The 26,219-nt window shown below is 45.2% G+C and overlaps 7 protein-coding genes across 7 annotated transcripts; 5 read left to right on the top strand and 2 right to left on the bottom strand.

Annotated features, from left to right (window-relative positions):
• Positions 1 to 915: 915 nt before the first annotated feature.
• On the bottom strand, positions 916 to 2,893 carry DFL_004477 (uncharacterized protein; the record flags this gene model as incomplete). Its single annotated transcript, XM_067633577.1, has 6 exons — positions 916 to 1,128; positions 1,202 to 1,599; positions 1,665 to 2,302; positions 2,368 to 2,422; positions 2,499 to 2,573; positions 2,725 to 2,893. 6 exons carry the CDS (start codon positions 2,891 to 2,893, stop codon positions 916 to 918), a joined length of 1,548 nt encoding a protein of 515 aa, XP_067491732.1.
• A 742-nt stretch (positions 2,894 to 3,635) lies between these two features.
• DFL_004476 (uncharacterized protein) lies at positions 3,636 to 5,140 on the bottom strand (the record flags this gene model as incomplete). Its single annotated transcript, XM_067633576.1, has 7 exons — positions 3,636 to 3,962; positions 4,037 to 4,159; positions 4,243 to 4,467; positions 4,561 to 4,714; positions 4,784 to 4,791; positions 4,893 to 4,920; positions 5,115 to 5,140. 7 exons carry the CDS (start codon positions 5,138 to 5,140, stop codon positions 3,636 to 3,638), a joined length of 891 nt encoding a protein of 296 aa, XP_067491731.1.
• Positions 5,141 to 6,027: 887 nt separating this feature from the next.
• Positions 6,028 to 10,064, top strand: DFL_004475 (uncharacterized protein; the record flags this gene model as incomplete). Its single annotated transcript, XM_067633575.1, has 2 exons — positions 6,028 to 6,139; positions 6,220 to 10,064. 2 exons carry the CDS (start codon positions 6,028 to 6,030, stop codon positions 10,062 to 10,064), a joined length of 3,957 nt encoding a protein of 1,318 aa, XP_067491730.1.
• Positions 10,065 to 13,119: 3,055 nt separating this feature from the next.
• On the top strand, positions 13,120 to 13,572 carry DFL_004474 (uncharacterized protein; the record flags this gene model as incomplete). The annotated part of the gene is made up of 1 exon (XM_067633574.1): positions 13,120 to 13,572. One exon carries the CDS (start codon positions 13,120 to 13,122, stop codon positions 13,570 to 13,572), a length of 453 nt encoding a protein of 150 aa, XP_067491729.1.
• A 3,030-nt stretch (positions 13,573 to 16,602) lies between these two features.
• Positions 16,603 to 20,148, top strand: DFL_004473 (uncharacterized protein; the record flags this gene model as incomplete). The annotated part of the gene is made up of 1 exon (XM_067633573.1): positions 16,603 to 20,148. One exon carries the CDS (start codon positions 16,603 to 16,605, stop codon positions 20,146 to 20,148), a length of 3,546 nt encoding a protein of 1,181 aa, XP_067491728.1.
• Positions 20,149 to 20,847: 699 nt separating this feature from the next.
• DFL_004472 (uncharacterized protein) lies at positions 20,848 to 22,466 on the top strand (the record flags this gene model as incomplete). Its single annotated transcript, XM_067633572.1, has 2 exons — positions 20,848 to 20,940; positions 21,027 to 22,466. 2 exons carry the CDS (start codon positions 20,848 to 20,850, stop codon positions 22,464 to 22,466), a joined length of 1,533 nt encoding a protein of 510 aa, XP_067491727.1.
• A 1,356-nt stretch (positions 22,467 to 23,822) lies between these two features.
• On the top strand, positions 23,823 to 25,598 carry DFL_004471 (uncharacterized protein; the record flags this gene model as incomplete). The annotated part of the gene is made up of 5 exons (XM_067633571.1): positions 23,823 to 23,921; positions 24,010 to 24,145; positions 24,217 to 25,106; positions 25,186 to 25,365; positions 25,437 to 25,598. The coding sequence occupies 5 exons, from the start codon at positions 23,823 to 23,825 to the stop codon at positions 25,596 to 25,598; spliced, it is 1,467 nt and encodes a 488-aa protein (XP_067491726.1).
• Positions 25,599 to 26,219: the final 621 nt, after the last annotated feature.

Raw genomic sequence — 26,219 nt, 5'->3', positions numbered from 1 at the left:
AATACAACACCTAGCCTTGGGATTGAGATTGAGACGGCACAAGGCCAGCGCTGCATCCATCTGCGCCTGGGTATCAATACTCCGTTAGAGGCTACGGTGGCTCCTTAACCATCTTGGTATCTCTGTGACGTGATTTATAGGTGGTCGGTATTTTGTCAGTTATCATTCAAATTCTCGAAAATATAAAAGTTATGAACGACGGCCTCCCAATCGAACGGCTCTGGTATTCTGTAGAAATAATGAAGATGAGAAGAAGAAGTCACACAATCGACATGAAAAAGAAATGGGATGGCCGATGGTAATACACAAAGACTCGCTAGTCTAAATGGCAAGGAAAAAGCAGGAAGCTAAAAGGCCAAAATTGCAAAAATGAAACATGGGACGAAAAACTGATATGGGAAACAGCCGGAAACATCATCGCCGAATATAAAAAATAAAAGAATGAGTAGTAGAGGAGGTTTTTCGTGGAAAGTATATGGTCTCCCTCTATTACATATCCCATACACAATCGGAGTCCCACCACCATCTCTGCTTTTTGCCAAATGTAATAATACCTAGATACCTGGGGTAGGTACCTAACAATGAGAGAACACAACACCCGTCCCTCTCTTTCCCCCAGCTTCCCCACGATAAAATAATAGTATAGATAGACGTTCGAGTTTTTGTTGTTGTCAAAAGGAAAGACAAAGCTTATTGTGAGAGAAGATCCCTGCCAGTTTCGTCTTCGGCGTTACTTACCATACCCTTTAACGCCTTCAATTTATTGGAAACCCTCTTTCGACGACTAGTACCCCCTTCGCTATTGCTGTTACGAACCCCGATAAACTCTTTCCAAGTCCTCCCGCCGCCGTCACTAGTTTTTTGAATATTGCTGCTGTCGGTGTTGCCACTGTTCGCTGCGCCGTTGCCATTGTTCTACTGGGCTTTGGCCTGTGACGATGAAGCCTCTGCAGTTTTAGCGTCGGCTGAAGCGCTGGAATTGCTATGTCCAAAGAAACCGCCGCCGCTACCGCTCTTCTTTCGTTCTTCCTTTTTTTTCCCTTTCTTTTCTTCTTTGTCCCTGGCAGCTTCCGCGACCAGGGATTCGAAGACTCCCTCGCCGGCTTCGTCATCTGGGTCTCTTTGGGCCTGTAGTTGTGTAAGGAAGGTTATCAGCGTTGTATGTTCAATGGGGATGTTAGGCTTGGGATGCATCTCTAACCTCGCTAAAGATCTTTCCGATCATCATCAAAGCATGCGCCCTCTGTACGCGCTTATCGTGTGGCACAGTCTTGTCGTAAAGGACACGATCGCAGACGTCTCTCAAGACGCCTTGAATCTCAAATCGACTACCCCTCCACGCCGCCATGAGGATCTTGCCGGTAACTTTGCGTTCGTATTCCATTTTCTTTTCATCGGTCCAGTCCTCGCCGCCGGCTTCCTCAAGTTTAGACATGTTCTCCATCTCTACTTGGGCGTCGATGGCAGAGGAGATGGTGTTCCAAGTTTCTTTGACGACGGTACCGCGATCCTTCATGCGACTGAAGAAACCTTGGATACCCAGGAACTTTTGGGACTTCAGGTAGGTGCTTGCTTTCATGGTGTATGTTTGACCGATGGCTGCGTTTCCATAATTAGCTAATTTATTATCCATGTCCGAGATCGGTGAAGAGTGGGTAACTTACAATGTAGAATCTCGATACCAAAGCTCTCCATTTTCAAATTTTCGGCTTCGTAACGGATCTTCTCCTCGAAGCTCTTGGTCAGGTCCGGGTCAGCGTCCGTCTCCGTCCATATGCTGACTTTGTTGATGAGATTAGTGACTAGCGTAGCTACACGCTTCTCACGAATTTCCCGTCGCTCCTTTTCGAATGCCATAAGTTCATCGCGTTGCTTTTGCCGTTGCTCCTTGGTCAAGATATCCTTTTCCTTCTTGGCCTTCTCGTCAGCGAGAACCTGTTGACGGTGATCTTCGTCTGTTTTGTCCATAATAGCCTGGCGGAACGGGACACGGGCTTGCGTAGCGGAGCTCTCGGGAGCTGGAGTAGTAGGTTTAGAAGTATCGGGGGAAGTTGATGTGGTGGCCGAGGGTGTGTATGCAGGTGGTGGTGTGTCCGGTGGTGATGTCGCACCGAATTTTTCGTCAGTTAGGTGGGTTGGATCCCCGGATTGTGCGTGTGCCTGGGCTTGAGCCTGAGCATGGGCTTGAGCGGTCTCTGCTTGCTTCTGAAGAGTTTCGGGATCTTCCTCGTTCAGGTCGACATCTTTCATGGCAATTTCCATGGTCTTAGTAAGATCCTTCATTAGGGAAATTTCGCCAATCCTAAATAGATAAGTGGGATTAGCCTTCGCTGTGATCTAGAGTTGAGATGGGTGATAAATCCGTACCAGTATTCGAAGGCATCGCCACCGAATATCATCGAGAAGAACTCGTTCGGGTCCTCTGGAGGTCAAAATCATGTCAGATGTCTCTCCGTTTCCTGTCCGTGTTGTCGAAGGGAACAACGAAGGTATCATACCGAACCCAGCATCTGGCATTGCCTTGTCTCGTCCATACTTATCGTATGCAGCTCGTAGATCCTTATTGCTCAGCACTACACTCCCATAGTAAAGTCATCGTCAGCCTTCTCATCGTCTGTGTCATCCAAGCTACCCTATCTCTGTAACACCTCGTCCAGTCCAAGCTTCCCAGCAGGCATCTGAAGCGATCAGGGGCGATTTAGGAGTAGATGGTGAGCGACATACCCTGGTAAGCCTCGCTGATTTCCGTGAACTTGGCATGGGCGGTTTCATCGCCATGGTTCTTGTCGGGATGATGTGTGACGGCGAGTTTTCGGTAGGCCTTCTTGATCTCGAGTTCGGTCGCCGTCGGCGCGACGCCTAGACGGTCGTAGTATTCGGTGTCTGCTACCATCGGAGCAGATATCGAGGGTCTTTCTTGCGGAAGACGATAGGGAGGTAAATGGGAGCAAGTTCTTTTAGGAGATGGCGGACGGGAATTTCGGAAAGCTCGGGTTGGTGGGGTTTGGTTTGCGACCAAAGCTCTGCGGGATTGCTGGGATAAGGTGAGTGGTTTCGGGAGTTAACCAGCGGCACAAGAGAGAATCAGCACGGTTTTGGTATCTTGAAGCCGACGATGGGAGATGATGAAGCCGTGAGATGTCGACGATGTCGGATGTCGATAAAGTCGTTGATGGAAGGATAAAGGAAAAGAAGGGAGGGGTGGAGGAGGGGCTCCCCTTTTTTTTTTTTTTTTTTTTTTGTAATATTGGAAGTAGGCCGAGTTATAAGGCGGAAAAGTTGAAGGTTGAGAAAAAGTGTTTGCGCAAGCAGCAGCCATAAGCGAGCATCGGCGTCATAGCAAATGGCTCAGCGCTAACTAAGGGCCGGGTGCTGACATGTGCCAATTCCCTCTGGCCAGTATGACGAAAACCAAGACTTAGAATTAATATGATTACGAGGGCCGACATTACGTATGCAACGGGAAGTTATTGAACAATACCAGGGGGCACGAAGCCCGGTTTTATTAGTTGGTTCTATTACAACTAGTACTTTAAATCGATGCTACAGCGCCCCATCATGACAGTACAGATAACAGGGGCATGGGTGTGGCGATAAGTAAGATAGCCATAGGAAGGTTATGATAGGCTAGGAACTTAATTTGTTCCGTTAGCAGCCATCCTTTGGAAGCACTGCTCGTAGGCAAGGTGGACCTCCGGGATCTCAACATTGTACTCCTTCAACTTGTTAACCAATTTTGTGGTGTCAAGCTCGCAGTTGCTCCTGCCGGCCTTCAAGATCTTGCTCTGCTCCTCAACAGTGAAGTTGCTGTAGGTGAATCCTGGGCGGACATACTTGGCGAACAAGTCCAAGACCTCGTTATGAGAGATGGCACCGGGGTTGGTGAAGTTGTAGACGCCGGTTTCGTTGTTCTCGGCAAGGATGATGGAGACGGGGAGCAGGTCGGTGAGGAGAGTGTTGCTCTAGACGTTTATTACCATTATTAGAATTTGGGCAAGACAATTAATAGGATGGCAGAGCAGGGGACGGGACTTACGTTAGGGATGTTGACGACCTTCTCGTACTTGGAGATCTTAGTGACGAAAGATCGTGGGTGGAGGTCATCAGAAACTGGCATGCGGAGTCGGAGAATCAAAGCATTGCTGTACTGCTTCATGATCTGTACACACAATCTTAATTAATATCATATCGAAATACCATGCTCAGCCTCACAATGGCTTGGAAGATACAGATATCACATACCTCCTCGACCTTGGACTTGGTGGCGGAGTAGTAGCTGCCGGAGAAGTTGGCAGGGTCCTCCTCAGTGAAGGTTTTTCCACCGATTGGGTGCTCATCATCGTAGTGGTAGATACATCCGGTAGCAAAGTTGGTGATATGGATTCCCTTCAACCAGCAGCAGTCGGCCAAGTTGAGGGTACCGATGACATTGCTTCGGATGGTAGCCTCCTTGTTATCTTCGCACCACTAAACAACCCCAACAAAAAAAGAAAAAGTATTAGTCTCCGAATAAAAAACGCGTACTACAATGATCAATTGGAATGGGAGGTTCGAACTAACATCGACGTTTGGTCGTCCGGTAACACCAGCACAGTTGAGAACATGGGTTGGCTTGTACTCCTCGAGCTTTTGAAGCACGGACTCGCGGTTCTCCATACGAATGGTGGTGGCTTCAACCTCCTTACCCTGCTTCTGGAGCAGTTCCTTGAGATGGCTGTCGAAATTCGAGTATTGTCAATATCTATCATTCTTACAGCTCCGGACGATGATAATTCGGCCTTACCCAGCAACCTACGGTGGCAATTGGCGTGTTTTGTTAGCCTTCCATACGTTATTATTAAGCTTCAGCTGCGGCTTCAGCTTGGGAACTGGCGAGCGAAGAAAACACATACCCAACCTTCTCCACCCCAGATCAAGAACCTATGTGCAGACATTGTGGTATTAAAAGATTAGAATTTTCGTGATATTCGTAAAAGAGGTGGTTTACTTTGAGGAAGGAAAAAAAAAATCGTGATGGGTTTTTGAATTGGGAGAGAAAGATCAAGAGAGTTATGTATTTGTAAGGGGCAAGCTTCGAAGGTGTGGTGGAAAGAGGGGGAAAGAGAACACCGCACCCTGCCTTTAGCTTACGCGAGCTCATTTGATCCCACACAGTCTTATAGCTAACAAACTGAGAACTAACGCCCGCGTGCGGCCGCGTGTATTTGCCACTTTCGCCGGGTGAAAATATCACAATTACCGTATCAATTGAATTCACGGATTACGTCGGGAACCGATTGATCAGTTTAAGCTCTTGAAGCAGTACGTCCTTTTGTACGAATCGCCATCTCTATAGCTTTTAGACTAGCGACCTAACCCCACATTGCATATATTGCAGCATATAACTTAGGAATCAGTTGGAGAGCTCGAGCTCCTTTCTCCAGTCGATGCTAAACTGGGTATATCATGTCAGTCAAACAACATTCATGCACTCCAGCGAAAATAGAGCGGTTTAGGCCACAGCCTCGAATCCAGGCTCTTGAGGCGGAGTTACACTTGTGTGCTACTTAGCATGGCACACCAGAACGATTATCCAATCGGCTGAGTCCAAAATACCACAATTCCAACACCAACACGAAACCCTCTCCCACCAACGACAACCGGCCAGCTCCTACCGTCTATACGTATAGGTCGCCAACATGCAACTAGAAGGTCCAAACAATAAAGTTTCTCCTAAGGCTTTAGCAGTTCTAAATCTAGCAGTTTGTTGGCGTTGGTTTGCAGTAGTCTAGGATCAAGACGGGTGCTGAACCTCCCAAAACGAAATGTGTACTCTGCCATGCCGATTCTTTCCAGGTTTTATATTCGACACGGTATGCCACTGAGCCCGCACCTCAGATGGCCATGGTAAAACATTAATACCAATCACTACTGAACCTGGTCTCGTGTACCAGACAACACACGGAATTCACACTGAACCCTTGACATTGAGACATTTATTTTCAACGACATTCGAATATATCTTCACTATCGGGAACGCCTTTAAAAATGGCACTGGTCTCTAAGTTTCGGATCCTTGGCCTCTTTTTGGTCTATGGATCTGTGGCTTTGGGCCACGTGTTATACGAACGCGATGAAGGGAGGGAAACGACCGTACAAGGTATTCTCCAACGAAATTCTGTGCACCCATGATGTTATCGCGTTAAATTTGTAGAATATTCTCTAACGCGAAGACTGTAGGCAAGAAAATCACGACCACTCCTCTCCTTGACGAACATACCAGGGGATATCTCCCCCAAAAGTATACTGAACAGGAGTCAAGCGGGAAGAAGCATCTTCGAGTGCGAGCTCCTTCTGAAGCTCCGCTGCTAGGCGAACCTGACGCTCCAACGCGATATGATATGATACGAGGAATATCTACGCTCCGGGTGGAGAAAGAGGACATGTACATTGATCCAGATTACCCAGGCCTGTCCGAGAGTTACTGTAACAGCGCCATTGTGTCTACAACAGTTTCTGCTATAAAAAGATTTAACGGAGTTTCACAATATGCAGCAGACTTCTTCGAATCAATCGAGCGATCTGAAATAATTACTGATAAAGGTCATTATTATGGGTATGAGGTTTCGCCAAATGATGAAGGCCCATCATTAGCATGCTCGTACTCTGCAAAGGATAGAAATCTCATCGCCATCCCAACATTGCCAGATTTTAGGGATCCAAAGTCTGACTTTCCTAGGGATATCTACAGGTGTTGGCACTACGCTTCTAGGGCCGGAAGCGATGATTTAGGCTGGCTGCCCGAGAGTCCCCGATATGTCACGATCCATAACATTCCTGATGCTTATGGTTTGTCTGCAATTAAACGTCTTGCTAAGTTGTGGGACGAAAATAAAATGTATACGATGTCAAAGGGGAGAGGACTATCCGTCTCCAGGGCAGATGTAAACCCGGAACTTGCCGAAAAAGAACCAGAAGAATATAAAAACCTCAATATTTATGACGCAGCTTGGGCCTTGTTACACCAACCCTGGCAGACATTTGGAATTATTGAATTTCTAGGGGCGTACCAATATGGACTATCTCGTCTTCAAATCTCGAATATACGATTTGCCCTTTACGACCGCGATAACAAGCTAGCCTCGAAGTCCGATCTTGATAGCAACCCGAATGCAATCGCATATGCAACTGTTTTTTTTGAGCTCGAAAGGCGTCCCGCAGCACCTTCAAATGAAAATCCGGATGATGAAAATACAGCATCTCCTCCGGGAGGTGGGGATTTTCCGGATGAGGTGATGGAAGATGTAGACGTAGAAGGGCTGCTGAGATCTCCCGTTGTTGATGAGGACATCATTATGGGTGAGGCTCCATCAAGGTTGGGAAGCCCCATACCCGCTCTACAAATCGCAACTTGGGTATCTCGACCAGAATTGCCTCCAGGAATTCATCCACTAGGTCCAGATTGGGTTCGTAGGCACGCTGAAACAGCGGAGCACCCTCTATCCTATTTGCAATTGAGCAACCAATACACAACAGACATCTTCTTTACGGCCTATGCCTCACGGCTCGAACAGCATCTTGTTTTATTCAGTACAATTACTACAGCACGCCCTCCTGAAATGGCACTACCTCCACCTCAACTCGCGAATGTAATACGTTCGGCCTGGCTCCATAGCGCTGGAGGGACCATGCTGCGGGGCATTACACTCGGAAACTTACTACCTAAAACTTTGGGTATTTTGGAGGAGGTAAGAGAGAGATGGGGCCGGGGTAGCGCGCCTCGCTCTATGAGCGAGGATTCCTTTGGTGCCGGTACGCATGATAGTAACCGGGAACGATTTAATTCGATTTTGGGGCGCCTAGCAGAGACTTGGGAAGGGGCATCAATTCTTCATTTAACAGCCCTTGACGAAGGAATTCTCGGAATAAACCATATTCTCAGCGTTAAATATGGCCGTCCCTTACGTCTATCGGAGAATATAGATGAGGATGCGAAATTTCTCGTATTTGAATTTTCAAACGAACTACCGGTTTCATCGGACAACACCATCGAAGCCGGCCCGAGCAACCCCTCTGGGCAAGAAGATACAACATCATCTCCAGATCTAGCGGATCTTGTAGTATTAGCATTTGAACAAGGTGCACGTTCTAGAGTCAAATATTCTAAGCCCTATATGCCTGCAGGTAACTCCGAGGAATCGTATATGGGCAGAGGCCCAGTTGGAAGTAGACTCATAAGACTCAAGCGCAAGTACTTTAGAAAATCACTTACGGAAATCAAGGCGCATAAACCCAATAAACTTCTCAGTCATGAGCAAACGGTTGCACATATACAGCTTCTTCTTCAAGATTCAGTATTTCAGAAGGATGATTTCCTAACGGATGCATATCCTGATTTCGAGGCTAAGGTCACGGATATAGGCAGAAAAATTGAATTGAGCACTTATGAACTGGATATTTTCGGTTCTACAAAGGATGAACTGGAAGCAAATGATGAAAGACTACCTCACTTTGCTTGGTCCGGGGATCTAGGCCATCTGGTAATCGTACAGCAGCCTGACTCGGAATGGTCCGCAAGTCGATCGTTTGATCTGAAGGACATGTTCGTGATAGAGACAATAACGACCGAAAGGAAGGTTCAACCTTCGGATCCGATATTCCCCATGGGAACGAGCCCTATACGCCTTTTCTCTTTTCTTGATATCCAGCAAGACTCACGCAGGATTTTGTCATATATATCGGGTCGTCTATTCGGTTCTCAAATGCCGGGACCGTTTGTGCTAATGCATAAATCGAACCCCTTCTATGTCCCCCCCAAAACAAAGGTTCACATCAAGGATGAATTCATCAAACGATTGGCTTGGTTAATCGTATTAGGGCTGCCAGAGGTCAGAGCGGTATTAGAATATGCTGCAGAAATCAACTACTTTATGAACCCGGATCGGGAAAGCAGGTATATATGGCCCGACAGTATAAACACGATGATAATCCAGTGGGTCAGACGTAACAACGACGAAGGCGACCCCCAAGATTTAATACCAGAGATTTTTATTCAACTATCAATCAGTACCCGACAAAATTCTGCGTTCTGGGGGAAGGGGAAGTCAGCTCTGTTTACTGAAGAACCCACAATCCAGGATCATTTGCAAGCAGGGGAACCACTGGAGATGCAGGAGGTATACAGGCCGTCCCTTCCGAAACCTGTGAGGCAGAACGGGTTCCTAGTGCAAGAATGGCTCTGCAGAGTAGATCCAGAACGCTACCAAGTGTCTACTAGAAACCCGGCCACGTGGAAATTTTTGGACACAGCTTTTTGGAATTGGGAACGGAAAACAGGTGTCGCAGAGCAACAAGCTTTCAAGCTTGAGATTGAATCGAAGACGTTAGTAAAAGTCCATATTTCAAACGCAAGGCAGCGTTTGGAGTACGAAGCTTTAGTCGAACCTAGGGGGCGGCTCATGATATTTCAAGATGGAATACCGGCTCCGGGCAAGCCTATAGAGGGTATCAAAGCATTAGCACCAGCCGTTTATCTGATTTGGGATGCAGCTGTGAAGTCCTACAATACAATGGGTGAGGATGGGCAGCGCATGCGGAAAATCGAGCCACCTCAATACGTTGTAATTATGAAAGTATGCGATAGGACAGCGAGGCTTATACGTGTCCTATGGAGCAAATATGGCAAGCGGTTCGCCCCAAACAAATTTTACGCACGTTCTAACAACATTAGTCTAACCTTACTTAGCCGTGCCTTGGAAATTCAAGGCAAGGATGGCGAAGATATACATTCGGTCCGAGGTTCGACAGAAAGCGAGATATTTTTCACCACACTTCTAGGGACTCCCGAGGTTGGGAGCATTTTACAGGCCTTTCAAAATTATCAATCTGAAATGGGTACCTGGAGGGCTTATATCGCCGGTATCTATCTTAAATGGGAGAATGATGCCAACGCTCGTGATGGTAAAATCATGATCATGCTTCAAAACGGGGAGCGGGGAAAAACACCTATCCAAAATCCTCCCAACTCAAAAGATACTAGTGGCAAAGGTCCCTTCAAATTCATTAATTATTACTCGGGGCCTTAGCTGATCTCGTGCGCAAGCGCCATGAGGTGGTCACTTATATAGCCTATTAGCTGAGTTTCTAGTGTCCAATATATTTAAGCAACAGCGAATTCAATTCAGACCGCCTGTATAGTGCTACCAATCACGAATCTATAAGCCCACATGTATATTTAGTACAATTAACGTTCTATTAAACGTTAGAAAACTCTAAAGACAACGAAGTGTAGTTTTCCTACAGACCTATAGTATGGTCCTATTGACTCTGCCGAATTCCCGGTATCTGCTGTCAGTTATTCATTTATCTTGAAGTTTTCCCGCGTCAGATATGGCTGCTATCCCGCCCTATGCTTCGAAAAGAGGGAGGGCTACAGGAAGAAAAGCTTTCCCGAGCTCGCGAAGCCCCTAATTCTATATCTATTTGGCGCCGTGATGCTGCGCATTTCGTTGGATTGGAGAGAATCCCTATTCACATGTATGTACACGTATTTGTGATTTTATGTATATGACAATCAAAAGTTCTCAAGACTAGTCTAATTGCTAGAGTTTTTTTTTTTTTTAAAAATAAAGATTTGTTATATCCCTGGTCGTTATGCCAATAGTATGTTATGAGAATGTAACATCGACTTGCAATTGTATTGAGTTAAACAAGTTGACATTATACAAGTCGGAGTGCAACTGTGCATGATATGGCAAAGTAGTTGCATAGCTGGCCAGCTAGTTGTCGTGTGCCAGTATATCGATTCCAAAAAAGCTGATATATAGAATTTCAATAGTATCATGTTAGCTAATAGAGTATATTCTGTCAGAAATCCTTTGCGTTTCTAATGAGGTGAAAGTCAATATATGCACACGCATAATTGAATTTATGAATAAACGGTCCGGCATGAGGGTAGAGGGTTGATTAATGCTACCCTAATTATAATTTATTGCGAAGCGATAGAGCCCACGAAAATTCTTATTAATTCTCACAAGATCGATCTTGCGATGAATTTACGATTTTACGGGCCGTCAGAATACTACGGTGCTAATCATTGTGACACTGGCTGGATTCAGGAAGCTTCCGTTGATGGCTGCCTTTGTGTACCCCGCCTTAACTCCAGTAGGCATAACTCGCTATCTCTGAAACGTTTTCCATGTACCAACAATCCTTGTTATGTTTGTACCCTGGAAATTATTGTAGAAGACACAAGGTCGAGGTCTAAGCAAAATACAACCAAGCCTATGAATTCTGATAAGCTACCTCACTAACGGTAACAACCACATATAGTTCCCAAATTCGTTGTTGCTAGGGCCAGTATTTCCAATGTAGATGCACCGGGATCATATGTTTTGAGTTTACATACGCATGCATTGTATATATGAAATTATTTGGCCAGTACACTAGTATCTACGTGATTAATTGACCTGGTAAGATTCTTACATGGGGCATGCAAATTTATAAATAGAGCTTTAAGATTAATTGTTCCAAGTATCCACGGTATGCAATAAGCAGCCGCAGTTAAATCATTTGAACCGCCAATCCGTTGCCTATAGTTTAATTTAATGGTCACAACTGGAACATAAACTATAAAATGTTTTACTTCACTGTTACGATGTATGAAGATTGATCTATCCGTACATATTAGATTATATGGTATATATACTAGTAAGTTAACACCATGGCCGACAGAAATACCGGTCTCAAAGCTAGGATCATAGGTTCCTCTAACATAACAGTCGCTTAGCCTACTATACTTTCTGCATGACGAAGTACATATAGATGCGTACCGCCTAAATTCTTCAGAGTTAACCAGTGTCTCAATTTCTTTCATCAGATGGCACCATCAAAGCTCTTCCTATTCTATTCTCTCGTCCTCTCCTTCAGCTTTCTATTTTGCGAGGGATTCTACATCATCAAAAACAACACTACAAGAATTTCTGGTACTCGAGGAGATGTTTTGGAGTGTCGAGATGGGAAATAGGCTGCTATAGCAGGTTTCCAATACCAGCTAGTGTTGATGCAAGAGCGCAGCATGGAAAATGGAAGCGGGATGACGAGGACATTCGTATGGGGGATGCAGGTTATGACGAGGACGATGTTATGGAGGATTTGAACTATGACGGTGATGAAGACCGGGATACGCCAGAACCTCCGGGTTCCGATCGCGATTCAGTGATAGAGATTATCAAAGACAGATTTAATAAAGAGGTATTGTTAAAACACGAATATGCTAAAAGGATGGGAGATGTCCGGCAGAAGATCCGACATTTGACTCAAAAATAATGGAAAATGCATTCCCTCCTAAGCAGAAAATCAGAGAAATCCCGGTCGAATTCGCCGATGCGGTATACCGCATGGTACCAGAATTTCAAGTGGATTGGTTCAGCTTTGAAACTCGTAAGAACTTATCAAGGAATCGCACGAATGGAATTAGACGGCGAGGGACAGAAGGTAGGAGGAGGTCAACAAGTTTTGACATTCGTTTCCAAAGAAAAACAACACCTCATCTTTATAATCTCAAACCAACGGTTTCCTGACTATGGAGTACTTCAGGATTGGATTTATCAGTCCTGGATTAAGGAATCACAGCTAAAAACTAGTGGCTCGCAGGTACCTCTCAAATTTGTCATTTTCAGCTTTGAGGCGACTGTCAAGGGAGTAGGGAGAGTACGGTTACCTAATGTGGTAGAAATAAGGTGGTCGCAGTGTTCTGTTGCATTTTTGTTCTTAACGCATCTTGGCATTCTTGTTCCACTTAAAACTTTCCTTTGTCCAACGAATTCCCTTTGTCATTTATATATATTATATATATATATATTATTATTATTATTATTATTTTCAGTTTCTCAGGTTTTTCTCTGCTTACACGTCCTATTCTCTGCATACTTCCTGCGTATAGCTGATGGGGCAGTACTTTTGCTACTTAGCTCCCAGAGCCTACATGTTCACTTCCTCACACTAAGAGAGATGGGAGCCGGGTTTATTGTGTATAAAAGCGATCTAAATTCGGGTCTTACTGCCGAATACCCCGCAGGGAACGCAGGCTTGAGGTCCAAGGTACTAACCACCTTTCACGGCATCCCATTAGTGTCGGCAATGGCGGAAATTCTTTCTACCTTCCCGAATACATTTCAACGCTACGAGTTATCCGCCATAGGTTTTGAAGTTTGGGGAGGTACAGAGTTAGGCAGCATCCCAGAATCGGATACCTCACCAGAAGGCGATCCACACTTTAATATTGTGATCAAAGTTGATCGGAAAGAGGCTCTCAAAGTTTGCCCTGGAGGCGAAGGTGTGGATTTGGATATTATAAGTGGGGGGCTCGCATCTTTCGCAGACTTGTTGAGGCATTCTTTTTATCCGGATATGAGTAGAACATCTTACGGCGAGAAAGAAAATCCTACGTTTACCAAGTTGAAAGTGGCGTACTTCGGCATTGCGTATACACTCGCAATATCCCGGTCTGAGAGCAATCTTGTCTTTGAAGCGGTGTCGATCCAAACATCGTCCGAGGATTCTATCATACTTCTACCTCAAAACCGAAGCTGATTCAAGATTTTGTAGACGTTACCTACTCAACGTGGAACAAAGAAGCTGGTCAGATGATATTAAAGGACCTGACATTTGGCTAAATCCAGCTTAGAGATAAGGACCAAATATTAAATATCCGAAACTGGCGGAAACCTAAAGATCTAGAAGCAATGTCTGTATTCTCAAAGATCGATGACGATTTCGACTCCATTCATAATTCTTTAAAGCAAGGCCGCGAAGGTAAAATCTTCGAAGACTCAATCCAACGGTATGGCAAAAAGCTGGGTGTATCCGGAATATCTAGGATCGAGATCGGAATCTTCACCAAAGATACTGCCCTCTTGCGGGAAGGCAACTTATTTATTATAGTAGGCTTTCGGCCAATGGAGCGAGATTTTATGCAAATTGCTACCACGGATAAATTGTTAACTTTGGGGTGGTCAGCTAATCCAGGAGATATGATAGAGATATCGAGGTACTAAGCATATCAAGACGGTGCGCTTCACAACAGCGATAGTGGTAGGATGGGTACCTACGGATCCTGAGAGTGATTCAATGAGCCCTGAGATGTTCGTCACAATCTCGAACCCACCTAGCAACATGAATGTTGCAGAGCTGTATAAGGCCAATAAGCCCCTAATTATGGCAGAATTAGAGAATATTTTGCCTCAAGGAAGCACAAACTTCTTGATGAACAATTATGGGGGCAGCGGCTGTTTTAACTGACGATGAAATCAAAGCTGTCTTAGGTCTTTCAGTCATACACGCTGGGTGATTTCCCAAAGTAACGGTGACAAGGTTTCGGCCCCCCTAGGCCCGAAGGCTTCGCGAATCAGCGGAAATCCCAGCGGCGCTTGAGGCCGACAAATTTCAGCTTCGCGATATGTACCAGCGGGTAGAGAATGCAGTCTACGTAAGGTATACTGCGCAGCATACCGTTGGAAGTCTCGAAAAAACGTTTCTCGTACTTTAGCGGGATAATGGAGCCAAAGAATATAAGACGCCTATATGGGGGCATATTATAGTTGAAGGGGCGATACTGCAGGTACACCCGGGAGTGTGTCGACTGCGAAGCTGTCAAAACTATGGCTAGAAGCTTCCTCAATACCACCACTCCTGATAACCTTTGGCAAGTTAAGTAGCGTAGCAGAAAGGATTATATCTGTACTCTGGGATGATCTTAATTTTAAGTGGAAACTGGACCCTGGACTACCTAATCAACCCGCCGTTCCTATCGTTTTTAAAAAAGTGAAAATAAAAGTTCCCACCGTGGATCGGCACCCTAGTCCTTACCCTGGCGATAGACGTTGGAAATTGTCTAAACAAGCGTATAAGCATACATTCGATATTCAACAGCGTGAGGATTTAAAGCCAGATCTATACGGGAATGTATAGCCGCGTAAGGCTTGAAGATTTCCCCCGAAGTGGTCGTCAATTTCCTATTAATGTCCCCACATCTAAAAAAAAAAAAAAAAACCTTCGAAAAGGAGTTTCTCGTAACTAGTTGGAAGTTAGTTCGAAATATCGAAATCATGCAGTAACTCTGGCGAGGAAAGTCGTTAACGTGTGTTCGTTCATAGTTTGATGAACTTGGGGTTATATAGGAATAGAGTTAAAACAAGTTTATAAATTCACATTTGTGTCACGAATATCGAACTGGGGTGTAACGATACGAAATAGACCAATTTTAGAAAGTATGTAATATAGTCGAACGTAAGTACAGCACTCCATAGACGGTTTCGCGATACGAAATATGAAGTCGGTATTAGCCCGCTGCGTATTACTGGTCAGTCCATTGTGGTGATATTTACAGCTCTGACCTGGTCGAGAATTATGGAAGTGTAACATATTATCATATGACTAGATTTATTTACTTATCCATCCAATGGTCCCTTCCATTTTTGCCGCAAAAGATTGCCAAAAAAAAAAGACGAATTTCAAATACAGGTATATAGGCAAACCCTTTAGTCCGGAGATTAATACTATTCCTCAATTATACTCTCTTGGGTACGAGGCTAATCTAGCCATATAGTCATTTTCTAAGATCTTGCAAGGCCCAGTTTGAGGCAAAAAAAAAAAATTTATTGATAAATTGTTTAAAATACATTTAAGTTTTAACCAGCAAATAAATATCTAAAATTGAGAAATTTAAAGATAATTATAGGCACAGCTCTGCGTCTGGCATTAACTGCGTGTGCACACGGGGCTGCGGTTGTGTTTTGTGCCAACAATTTTCAACTAACCTCGAGCCTAGGCGCTGCTAACAACAGTATTTATTTGGCCATCATGTCGTAGGTATAGAGGATGCAACTAGTTATACATGGGAGGAATACCACAAATGGAGAGAGTACTAACTAGACGGTGTATATAAAGTACTCAACCCTAGATTCAACGTTGGATCTCCATGATCTGAAACTAGATCTGCCATTAGGCCTCCCATCCAGACGTCCTGAGCACCTTCAAGTTTGAACTACCCACGCGTTTGCAGCTCTTGTTTGCGGGGAACTGAAATATCTAGGGTCAAGCATCCGCATGCATGAGGCCCCTAGATATCATACCATATAGTACGTTAGTTGCAAAGTGAATACACAGCCGACTGAAAAGAAATTATATATGCTATACGCCACCTTCAGATATGTGGATTAGATTCCTTTTGCATATATATGCCTCTATAGATTTGCTATGGGAATAGCATAGTCTTACCTGATAACTTTGTTCGAAAGCCTAGATTATAGCTAGGAACTTTATTGGTTCGTTCATCCCACAACTCTTGAGTCCCAAACCCTGTGGCTATCCAAGATGAAGCACTCATTTCTATTTTATCTTTTGGTGTTCCTTTGTCGACTTTGCAGTTGCCTTTATACTCGGACGGATGCGGACCGTAGCTATAATTCCCATAGTGGTGGGGCCGATACCCGAAGGAAACATAATGAATTAAGCCATAGAGCAGTGCGCAATGAAGTCTCGCCAGCGCGAGTGTACGACCCAAAGAATGTTTCTCGATCTCAAATACTTAAGAGAGCCGAAGGCGAGGACCCTGATATCATAATGACCGATGACAATGACATCAACTTGGAGATTTTAAAGAGTTTGAGTCCCATAGAGAAACAGCAAATCAAAGAAGCTTATAATAGAGGAGCCAGTCTTCTGGACAAAGAAGAGGAAATTTCCCGAAATCCTGTTCACCAAGACCCCGATTTTGAGTGGGACCAGCTAGAGGAAAGTGTTTCGATAAGGACAAATGTTCGCGGCCTCGTGCCAAGGACCATCGAGATCCTCCGGGAAATGGAGCGAGATGATGTGGTTGGGGACCCCAGAAGTTATATAGCTGTTTTCAGGTCCATCCTTAAAAGCGACGGTACACGAGACTATGATTCCACGGTTCTCCGGACATATATTTCCAAGGAAGAAAATCATTTGTATTTCCCGTGGCCCGGAGAGCTGCCAGCCGGAGCCCAGTACCGCGATTGGATATATCAGTGTTGGCTTAGGGGATCGCAACCCACAATGGATGGTTCGAATGGCAAAATGCGAGTTCCTTTAAAGTATATTACGATAGAGGGCATCAGCAATCAGGATACTTTGGCTACTTTTAAGGCTGTAGAGAGGGAATGGGAAAGTAGAAGTCTGGACACCGGCATTGAAGGGGGTTTGGCTTTAACAAGAGAGGATATAGACCCCAAACTTGCAAAGAGCACCCCAGATAGTGTTTCCTACTTTAAGTTTGTTGTGTTTAGTATTCTTTCTGGGCTTCATGAGCTTTCTCCTGTGGTAGAAATGCTTTCTACATTTCCCAATACATTTTATCAACACCAGGTATCGACAATACGCTTTAAAGTGGAGGGGGATGGTGGATCAGCCAATGTACTCCTGGAACTTGAGCTCCCGATAGAACATAAATACGCTGGGTTTAATCCCACGGATAATGTAGTTACACTTCAAACTCTTGGATCAAGTCTCCAGGTGGGAACATCATTTAATTTGATTCGACATCCTTCTCGGCCGGACATTGAAAGGACATCATATGGATGGCAGGGTGAAAGAAGTAGTAACCCAGGATCAACGTTTTCTCGATCAGGAGTACAGTATAAAGAGACCGGGTATCGCTTTGCTATATCGGGTCTGGAAAAACATCTCGTCTTTGAAGGTTATCTTATCGGTGCCGCTGCTACTCAGGTACTTCAAGACTTTTCTGAGAAAGAGGTGGATCAAGAGATGCATCACGTACTCTACTCTGCCTGGCTACATACGGCCGGTCAAGTTGCTTTGTCTGAGGTCACATTCGCCTCTGTGCATCCTCAGAGTCGAAACAAACTCAAAGAAATCAGAAACAAGCAGAAACCGGCTGGTATATCGCAGGGGCAATGGGATGATAAAATTACTGTCTTTGAGGAGCTAAATATGAACTTCGGCGAGATTTTGCAAATTTTGAGTGACACGCGTGAGGGAAGGATACTTGGTAACCTCCTTCAGAGATATGGTGACCATCTTGGGATTTCGAGGATATCCAGGTTGGAAATTGGGATATATACAGCTCCTGGGTCGAAAAAGCGAAAAGGGAAGCCTTTCATTTTAGTGGGATTCGGACAACGGCTCAAAACGGACTTTCCAAATACACAACTGGCTCAGGCTGGTGATATTAACCCCGGCACACAAAGTTGGAAAAGCGATATTCCGACGTGGCTTCTGTCAGTATCAGCCGGATCCATTGAAGGGATTTATTCCGAAGCAATGCAACGAGGGGCATATGTCAATTCAGTCGCAGAAATTGAGCATTTGTTTCTAGGAGGACAGACTGATTCAGAGTTGGCCTATACTCCAGAAGAACTGCAATTATTAGTATCGAACTATCAATTTACAGATAAAAGTGATAGTGTCGTACCGAGGCCCGTGGCAGACCAACTAAACTATCTTTATAACCTTCAGCAGCCCGCGATGAACGGCAATAGACGCGCCTTTCCTGAGTTTTTCTTCGATTCTACCTTATTTCAGCCTTACAATTGGGTCACCAAAAACTGGAAAATCACTTACGATAGTGTGCGGATTAGAAGGGCTCCTGCCAGCGCTGGGAATACGAATTGGGGTGATACATCTCAATACGATCTCCTCATCAATCTACATTTTGGCTTCGTTGTTGTTGCTTCACAGCCTAAGACACTAAACGGCCATGCCATGGAGCTCGAAAATACTCTCTACGCAGCATGGCATTACTTGCACATAACTCGCAGCTACAGCTACGATACCTTTGCGAAAAAAACAATCTGCACTCATGGCCCACGATACTTTTTTATTTTTGATGTACAACATTCCACCCGTCTCATCATCGAAGAAATATATAAACAAAGATCTCTGGAGAAGTCAGAAGCCCTCATCTTAACTGGTGCGGATATCTTGAATCAGCCGTTTCGTCGAAACTCGGCTTATCTAATGCTAGGTACTGAAGGTAATTTCGAGAATCTGAGAGACTTTCTTGCGCTTCTTGGATCTCCAGACCTTATAGGAATCTCGAGACTTGCCACAAGGTACTATGGGACCCAACATATGCTTTGCAGAACTGCTGTGAAGCATATCGTGATAAGATGGATCAGCACGCCAGAAGCTGAAGAGCTTCGCCCGGAATTGTTTCTATCACTACGAGAGAATACTAACGGGCGGCCAAGCACAAGACGTATTCACGATGCAGGGCCCGATCAAATTTTTGCCCTCACACAGCTCGTAGAGCCTGCTGTTTTCGGGAGGACTGTGCAAATTCTGGATAGACTACGCGTGAAAATGCCCGTAAACACAGACTCAGAGAGTGGAGGAAGTACATGGGATGTTTTGCGACTGAAAAAAGACACAAGTTGCCCACAACGTTCGCTTCAGCTTCTTGACTCGGGCATGCTTAATAGTAACCTCCGGGAGTTTAAGAAGGCAATAACGAAACCATACAGACAATTCCAAATGAAAAGTCGAATTGAGGATCGCAGCTATGTTTACCTTCTTTACCAATCGGTTAATCCTAGGGCATACGGACACCTTATCATGCAAGCTCTCCCCACGATAGCTGATGGATCGAATCAAGGCGTCGAGCAACTCAGCGAAATCTATCTTAATGCTTGGGAGGCGGGTTCAAAGGGTTCTTCTCGTAGGCTGGGGCCACTCAGGTTGGTAACTTTCTTAGAATTGAGTCCTGAAACACAATCTATCGCTAGGTTGCTCTCGCAAGCACTTCGGACCGGACAGGATGCAAATAGCCAAGGTCTGGATATAAAACTGAGAGTGACACTTCACGGGCAGGTGATGGCGGAAAGGCTACCGCGTGAGATTGCTGAATATTGGAATCAAAGAGCTGGAATTTGGCACAGAATAGCTTGGCAGGTCTTAACGGGTACCCCAGAAATTTTAGGACTTGCTCACTCGCTCAGGGTCCGGGCATCGAGGTCTGCTGTCGCAGAGCCAGGGATTCAGCAACAATACTACATTCATACAGTGTACTTAGAATCTTCCAAAGATGGTAGCGGTGTACAGTGCGTAGTCTATCTTACGAAACAGACGCACCAAAAAGGTGATATCGACAAGGTAGAGGATGATGATGATGATAAAGAGACTTAAGCTCGAAAGCTTATTAATTGCGAAAGACAGTAAGGGTGAAAAGGAGGAAGAAACAATGAGATAAATATCAATTAATTTTCAAATCTGAGTTGAGTAGAGACTATATTGGCTCCGACCACAAAGCGTTGATGCTTTGATTATGAAGAGACCTTAGTCGTTCTTTCCACATGCATGCATCTATATAATATGTCCATTTGAATTTTGAGAATTAATTAGTTTGGCACGGTGTGAGTAGTGCCAGCTTGCCCCACTTGAAATAGCTTATATTTGGGAGAAGGCTATAAATGTAGATCTATAATTATTAATAGCTACGTAGGTACTTATATATTACTTACCTAGGGATATGTGCTTGCCAGGCGCTAAGTAGGACTTCGGGCGCTTCGAGGCTACGGGCCTGGACCTCTTGTCGTTACATGTTGTATTTTCTAAAAAGGTTAGCGAGAGGCCCCCATTCGTGTGTTTGGGGCTAGCCAAATATAGTAGTAGATTTACCAAAAGAGGCAACTACCTAACCACAACTTCGGTGGCTCATCGTCGGCTGTCCCTCATATGCGCTCATACTCATACTTGTATCGTCTGTGCTCAGCCCACACTAACTAAAAAGACAAAGACACTCTTCATCATCTCCATAGTCCACGCCGAATCGTACGTTCTATCTTCAAGACTTTCGTGGCAGCTAGATAAACCGAATCCTGCCAGATGGCTACTCTCGCTACTGTGAATACCCCACCTCCGACTCCCCAGCGGCAACAGGTAGCCCCAGCCACCAGCCCTGGAAAACAGCTAGACTTGGTAAGACGGCCGCTCTCTTCTTTCCATCCGCTCTAGTTTTCTAAGTATTTACATATCTAACATGATATAACGGCTTTATCTTGTAGCTTCAAAAACTGGCTGTCGCTCGCCTTAAACATACAGTGTCCGAATTGGAAGACCAGGTAGAATTCGACCGGCGCAACAATCCCACCCCCCCTCCGAAGCCGACTACTCTCCATCTTGTCCCAGATTGCTCCGCCCTCACAACATCCATTACTGATATCAAGGCATATGTTGCTGAAGAATCCGCGAAAGTCACTGTCCCATTGTGTGTCCTTGATGCCCTCGATGCCTTGAAACGAGGCAGCGAAACCGAAAATGTTAATGCCCGAGAAACCGTTCGCTGGTTCGACCGTACTATTGGCAAGGGAACCGCCGAGAAAGGTGTAAAAGTCCAAGCGCCGACGGAGATCTACGGGAAATGGGAGGAGTGTCTAGAGTGGTACAGTCCGTTGACGACTACTGCGGGTGGTGGAGATGAGTTTTCGTTTGCTTCGCCGCTTGCGATGACTGAATCCCAAATGCTCGCGCAGGCAGATGAAGGGCTGAATGGACTTTCGATTTCTCCGTCTCCGCCAGGAAGCCCGACGATTGGCGCCTCCACTGCTCCGTCTATGCCACCTCGTATCCTAAAGCCGGCAAATACATTCCATTCCGGACCTGGCGTTCCTAAACATCAGATATCCCTTCCACGATCCACTACGATGCCGCTCCAGGATCCACCCAGTCCGACTTCGTCGCTCCACGCTCCAGACGTGCCAAAGAAGATCCAACCAATCATCAATTGCGCTTTAGAGATCCTTCACTCCGAAAAGACCGAATTCTCAAAGAAATCCGAAGGTGTCTTCTTCCTAGTGACCAACAATCCCGAAACTTCACACTGGGCAAAGTCTTTTGGCATACCATCTTTAAACACTAAGGAACTTGCTGGAAAGATCGTCGAGGAAAAGCGTTTGTACAAGGCTAAGAAGCGTGATTGGGATCATATGCACTCTTCAAAGGCGAACCAACCCGTTCTCGATGCGAACGATTTTAGAAATAGAGACTTGCGCAAAAGCCCAAAGAACACGTTCACGCAGCCTTATTTTCAAAGCGGACGCGGCGGAGGAAGTGCTGGTGGTCGCCAGAATTCTTCGCAGAATGTGACACCTAACGATAATCAGCAACCACGCCGACGAAACCGTAACAACCAGAATGCACGAGGAGGAGCAGCAAACGGCGGCGGTGGAGGCAATTCTGGTCGAGGTGGGCGTGGAGGATACCGCGGCGGATTTAGCAGAAATAGTACTGCTCCTACGCTGCAAGAAAAACCACCAAACGGCAATGTCTACAGTACCTCTCCTACTCAGCATCATAATCACAACGGGCATCAAAATTCCCATCGCATTCCACAGCAGATTCTCGGAAGGGGCCAATTAACCACAGATGGGGAACCTGAGTACGTCCTCGGAAGGGGTGCCAATAGAGGTGTCGCTAGAGGTAAAGGGAAGCTCTGGGTCCCTTGATTATGTATAACAAATTTCACAGGCTTTACACCAATCAAAGCAGAAAAAATATGGAGTTACCGCCTTCAGAAATTCTATTGCGCAAGAGAACCTGGAATTACCCGGCGAAATCCCATTACACACACCTTTTTTTGGTCCGATCGATGGGAACGACCACTATATGCGATAATAGTTGGAGGATCTCAAGGTACTTGGATTTGACGAAAATTCCCTTAACGACTTTAGACGCCTCGCTAGGAACAACTGTTGATGAAGTGGACGTGGAATGCGATTTGGGCCGACTTTTACTAACCACTCATTGCAGCCGACAAAAATACACTCACAAAGGATAGAAATACTTTTCAGCTTCCTTCCTTATTTGGTGAAACAGGGGTTGTGCTTTAATATGGACGATATCTAATATCGAGAGGAGAAGAGAAGGGGGTATGGGCCCCGGATGAGCGGTAGATGATGCATTGGCCTTGAATTCGTCATCCATTTAGCGGATGGTGGTAATCAAGGATAAATCTGTTTAAAAAAATAAAATAAAAAAACAGAGCTTCGATGAAACGGTGGCACTTCCTTGTCTTTGTTTCTTTCTACGGGCTTTCTTTTACGTTCCAGACTGCTTCTTTCCTTCTCTGCTTTCTTTTACCTGCTGTTGTTTCTCTATTATAATAAACCTGTTTATATTGCAATATATACACATCTAACTGTTCCGATTTTAAGACTGTAGTCATCTTGCCCAACGAACTAACTAGCTTCTAGATTGTGAACTCAATTAATCATCTCGTATGCCATAGTTATAGCTCACGGGCTAGGTACCTGACGACATAAAATATTAAACCCTGATGTCATAGTCTGTATAGAGTGGTCGGTGTTAATACCGAGGTCAGTCGGAGTTTACGTAGTTTCGGCAGCCGAACGGCCAACCACACGACAGTTGACAACTTCAATTTGCCTAAGTCGTGAGTTCTGCGGCTAAACTAAAATTTCAGATTTGCGATTGCCCTCCGCTTTTAGCCACCGCCATCCACCGCGACGAGATCTCAGCTATCGGAAACACCAAGGTAAGTGTCGCCGGCTCTTCGCCCGTCCAATTGACCGTTTTTCTCATGTCATCAGGCATGCCGGTGGCCGGGACTAACGACAATTTGGGTAAGCCCTGGCTGGTAGACTAATTCGAGCTCACAGCCAAACCCCTTGAAGATAACTTAGCTAGCTGCACCTTCTTCCCCTTGCACATCCAGCCCAGCGACACGCCAGATCACCGATTACATTTTCTCCAACATCGATGGTCGTATCACCCTATCGATAAACTCGTCTACCGGCCTTCAATTTGAAACCGTCTTCACATTTTTGTTCTTACCATTCACGATGCCGAAGCTTGGCACAATATGGCATTACACGACCCACCCGTACCAGCTACGGGCGATGCTTCATTGGAAGTATCTTCGGGACCCACTACATTTTAGAGTATGCTTTTCTTCCCATTCTTCGTCTTCTTTCTTGGTGCTTGGAGGCCGTATAACCTCAGGCTAAAGCTCACTCGACTTGACGATAGAATCCAGATAAAGAATCCACAGAGTTAAAACGATGCTACGAATTTTTAGAAATGACCAGTCGAAGTTTTGCTGCTGTTATCTTGGAGCTGCAACCTGAGATGAGAGTACCGGTGGCTCTATTCTATCTAGTTCTACGTATGGCACCATTATTCCCCGGGACCAGATCATTTCCTCCGTGCTCTCCTAACAGGTGTTATCCATTGTAGGCGGTTTGGACACGATCGAAGACGACATGACTATTCATAATGACATTAAAATCCCTCTCCTCCAAAATTTCCATCAAATTCTTGACCAACCTGGCTGGACATTCAATGGAAACGCACCTACAGAAAAGGATCGACAGCTCCTTGTCGAATTCAATGTCGTCATAACGGAATTCGGCAAACTGAAGGATGTCTATAAGGAAGTTATTCGCGACATCGCTAAGCAGATGGGCGAAGGTATGGCTGAAACTTGCAGAGGACCCGCCAAAAACCTCGACGGGCTACCATTAATCAAGGACTACGACCGATACTGCTTCTATGTCGCCGGTCTTGTCGGAGAAGGCCTGACGCGTCTGTTTGTCCCAGCTGGTGTCGCCAACCCTGGGTTACTAACGCGACCTCGTTTGTACATCTCCATGGGTCTATTCCTCCAGAAAGTAAATATTATCCGTGATTTCCGCGAGGACCTAGAGGATAACCGAAGCTTCTACCCCAAAGAAATCTGGGGTAAGTATGTCGACAAGTACACCGACTTAGGGCTCCCGGAAAATGAAGAGAAGGCTCTGGCATGCCAGTCGGAGCTGGTGCTGAATGCCCTTGATCACGCCGACGACTGCTTGTACTACCTTGCAGGCCTGAGAGATCAGTCTGTATACAACTTCTGTGCCATTCCTCAAGTTATGGCAATTGCTACGCTGGCTTTGGTGTTCCGGAATCCTGAAATGTACAAGCGTAACATTAAGATTCCGAAGGGCGAAGCATGCGAGTTGATGATGGATATCGGAAATCTGAGAACGACCTGTGATACTTTTAAGAAGTATATCAAGGTCATCAGAAAGAAGAACACACCCAAGGACCCTAACTTTTTGGAAGTATCAGTAAAGTGTGCCAAGGTACGAGTTACAAACTATCCCCGTTATGGAAGGTACCGGGGTCATGGTGCTAATTTAAAAATTTTACGTGGTGTAACAGATTGAACAATTCATCGAAGGCATCTATCCTACCATCTCGAAGAAACAGAAGGAAGATAAGCGCGAGAAGGAATTGAAGACTGGAAAGACGGTTTACATTGAGGAGTCACTGCTCCCCAAGGGTACCGCCACTATTCTCTTCCTCATAACCTTCTTGAGCTTCATGTTTGTCAATTTCATCGTAAGTGCTTTCAATGCAACTCTCGACAATGTCCAATCCTCAATTTGCTAACTACTCATTCTCAACTATAGTTCCTTGCAGCTTTTATTATCGGTGCTGAGTTTGACTTCTCCGATGAAGCCTGGGAGACATGGACCTTCTTCAAGCTGAAGAACGAGACCGATATCCTGCAGGACGTTGCGGAGTCAGTGGTTGAGGCCGTGACCAAGACTCTTACCCATCAAGAGTTGTAATAGCTTAGGCTCAGCATTGACATGACTGAAGAATTACAGCCTGCGGCCTCGCCGCCTTAAACGCAACTAACTATATATCATTAAGCAGGGTACACGATTAGAATATTTGGATTGGCGGGGTTTCCAAACTAGAATGTTAAAGCGACGGCAATTCTGTGGAGTAAGATCCCACCGCTACCATAACACTTTTTCTTCCAACCAGCAGCTTTTTCCGGCGAAAACACCATTAGACGAACGAGACGGCTTCTACCTTAGTACTTAATAATGACGGTGCACATACGCATTCTATTATTTTCTTTCTTCTTTCTCTTCCTTCCTAACATATCGAACTTGTGACAAAAAATTTGATTAAAGAAAACCCTAGCTCGGATGTCAAATTACAACCTCTTCTGTTATTCATAACTTCTTGGATAATGTTCTTTCAGTAGAAATGGTTGTGCCGAAGATGAGCTTATATGGATGAACGATCTGCTGGTTTTCGTAATCGCATTTCTGCCACTTGCGGATGAGAGGTTGGAGACTTTATACCTGGTGCCCTTTTCTCTTCGGGAGGGGATGCTAGAAGAATGATACGTCTTGAAACCGTGGCGTGGAGTTGTGGAAGTCTTTATGGGTGGCTAC

Source organism: Arthrobotrys flagrans (genome assembly GCF_004000055.1).
Source record: "Arthrobotrys flagrans strain CBS H-5679 chromosome Unknown unitig_0, whole genome shotgun sequence".
In the NCBI taxonomy this organism is placed as follows: Eukaryota; Fungi; Ascomycota; class Orbiliomycetes; order Orbiliales; family Orbiliaceae; genus Arthrobotrys; species Arthrobotrys flagrans.
The sequence above is the reverse complement of the archived record's forward strand: the minus strand, read 5'-3'. Positions and strand labels throughout refer to the sequence as shown.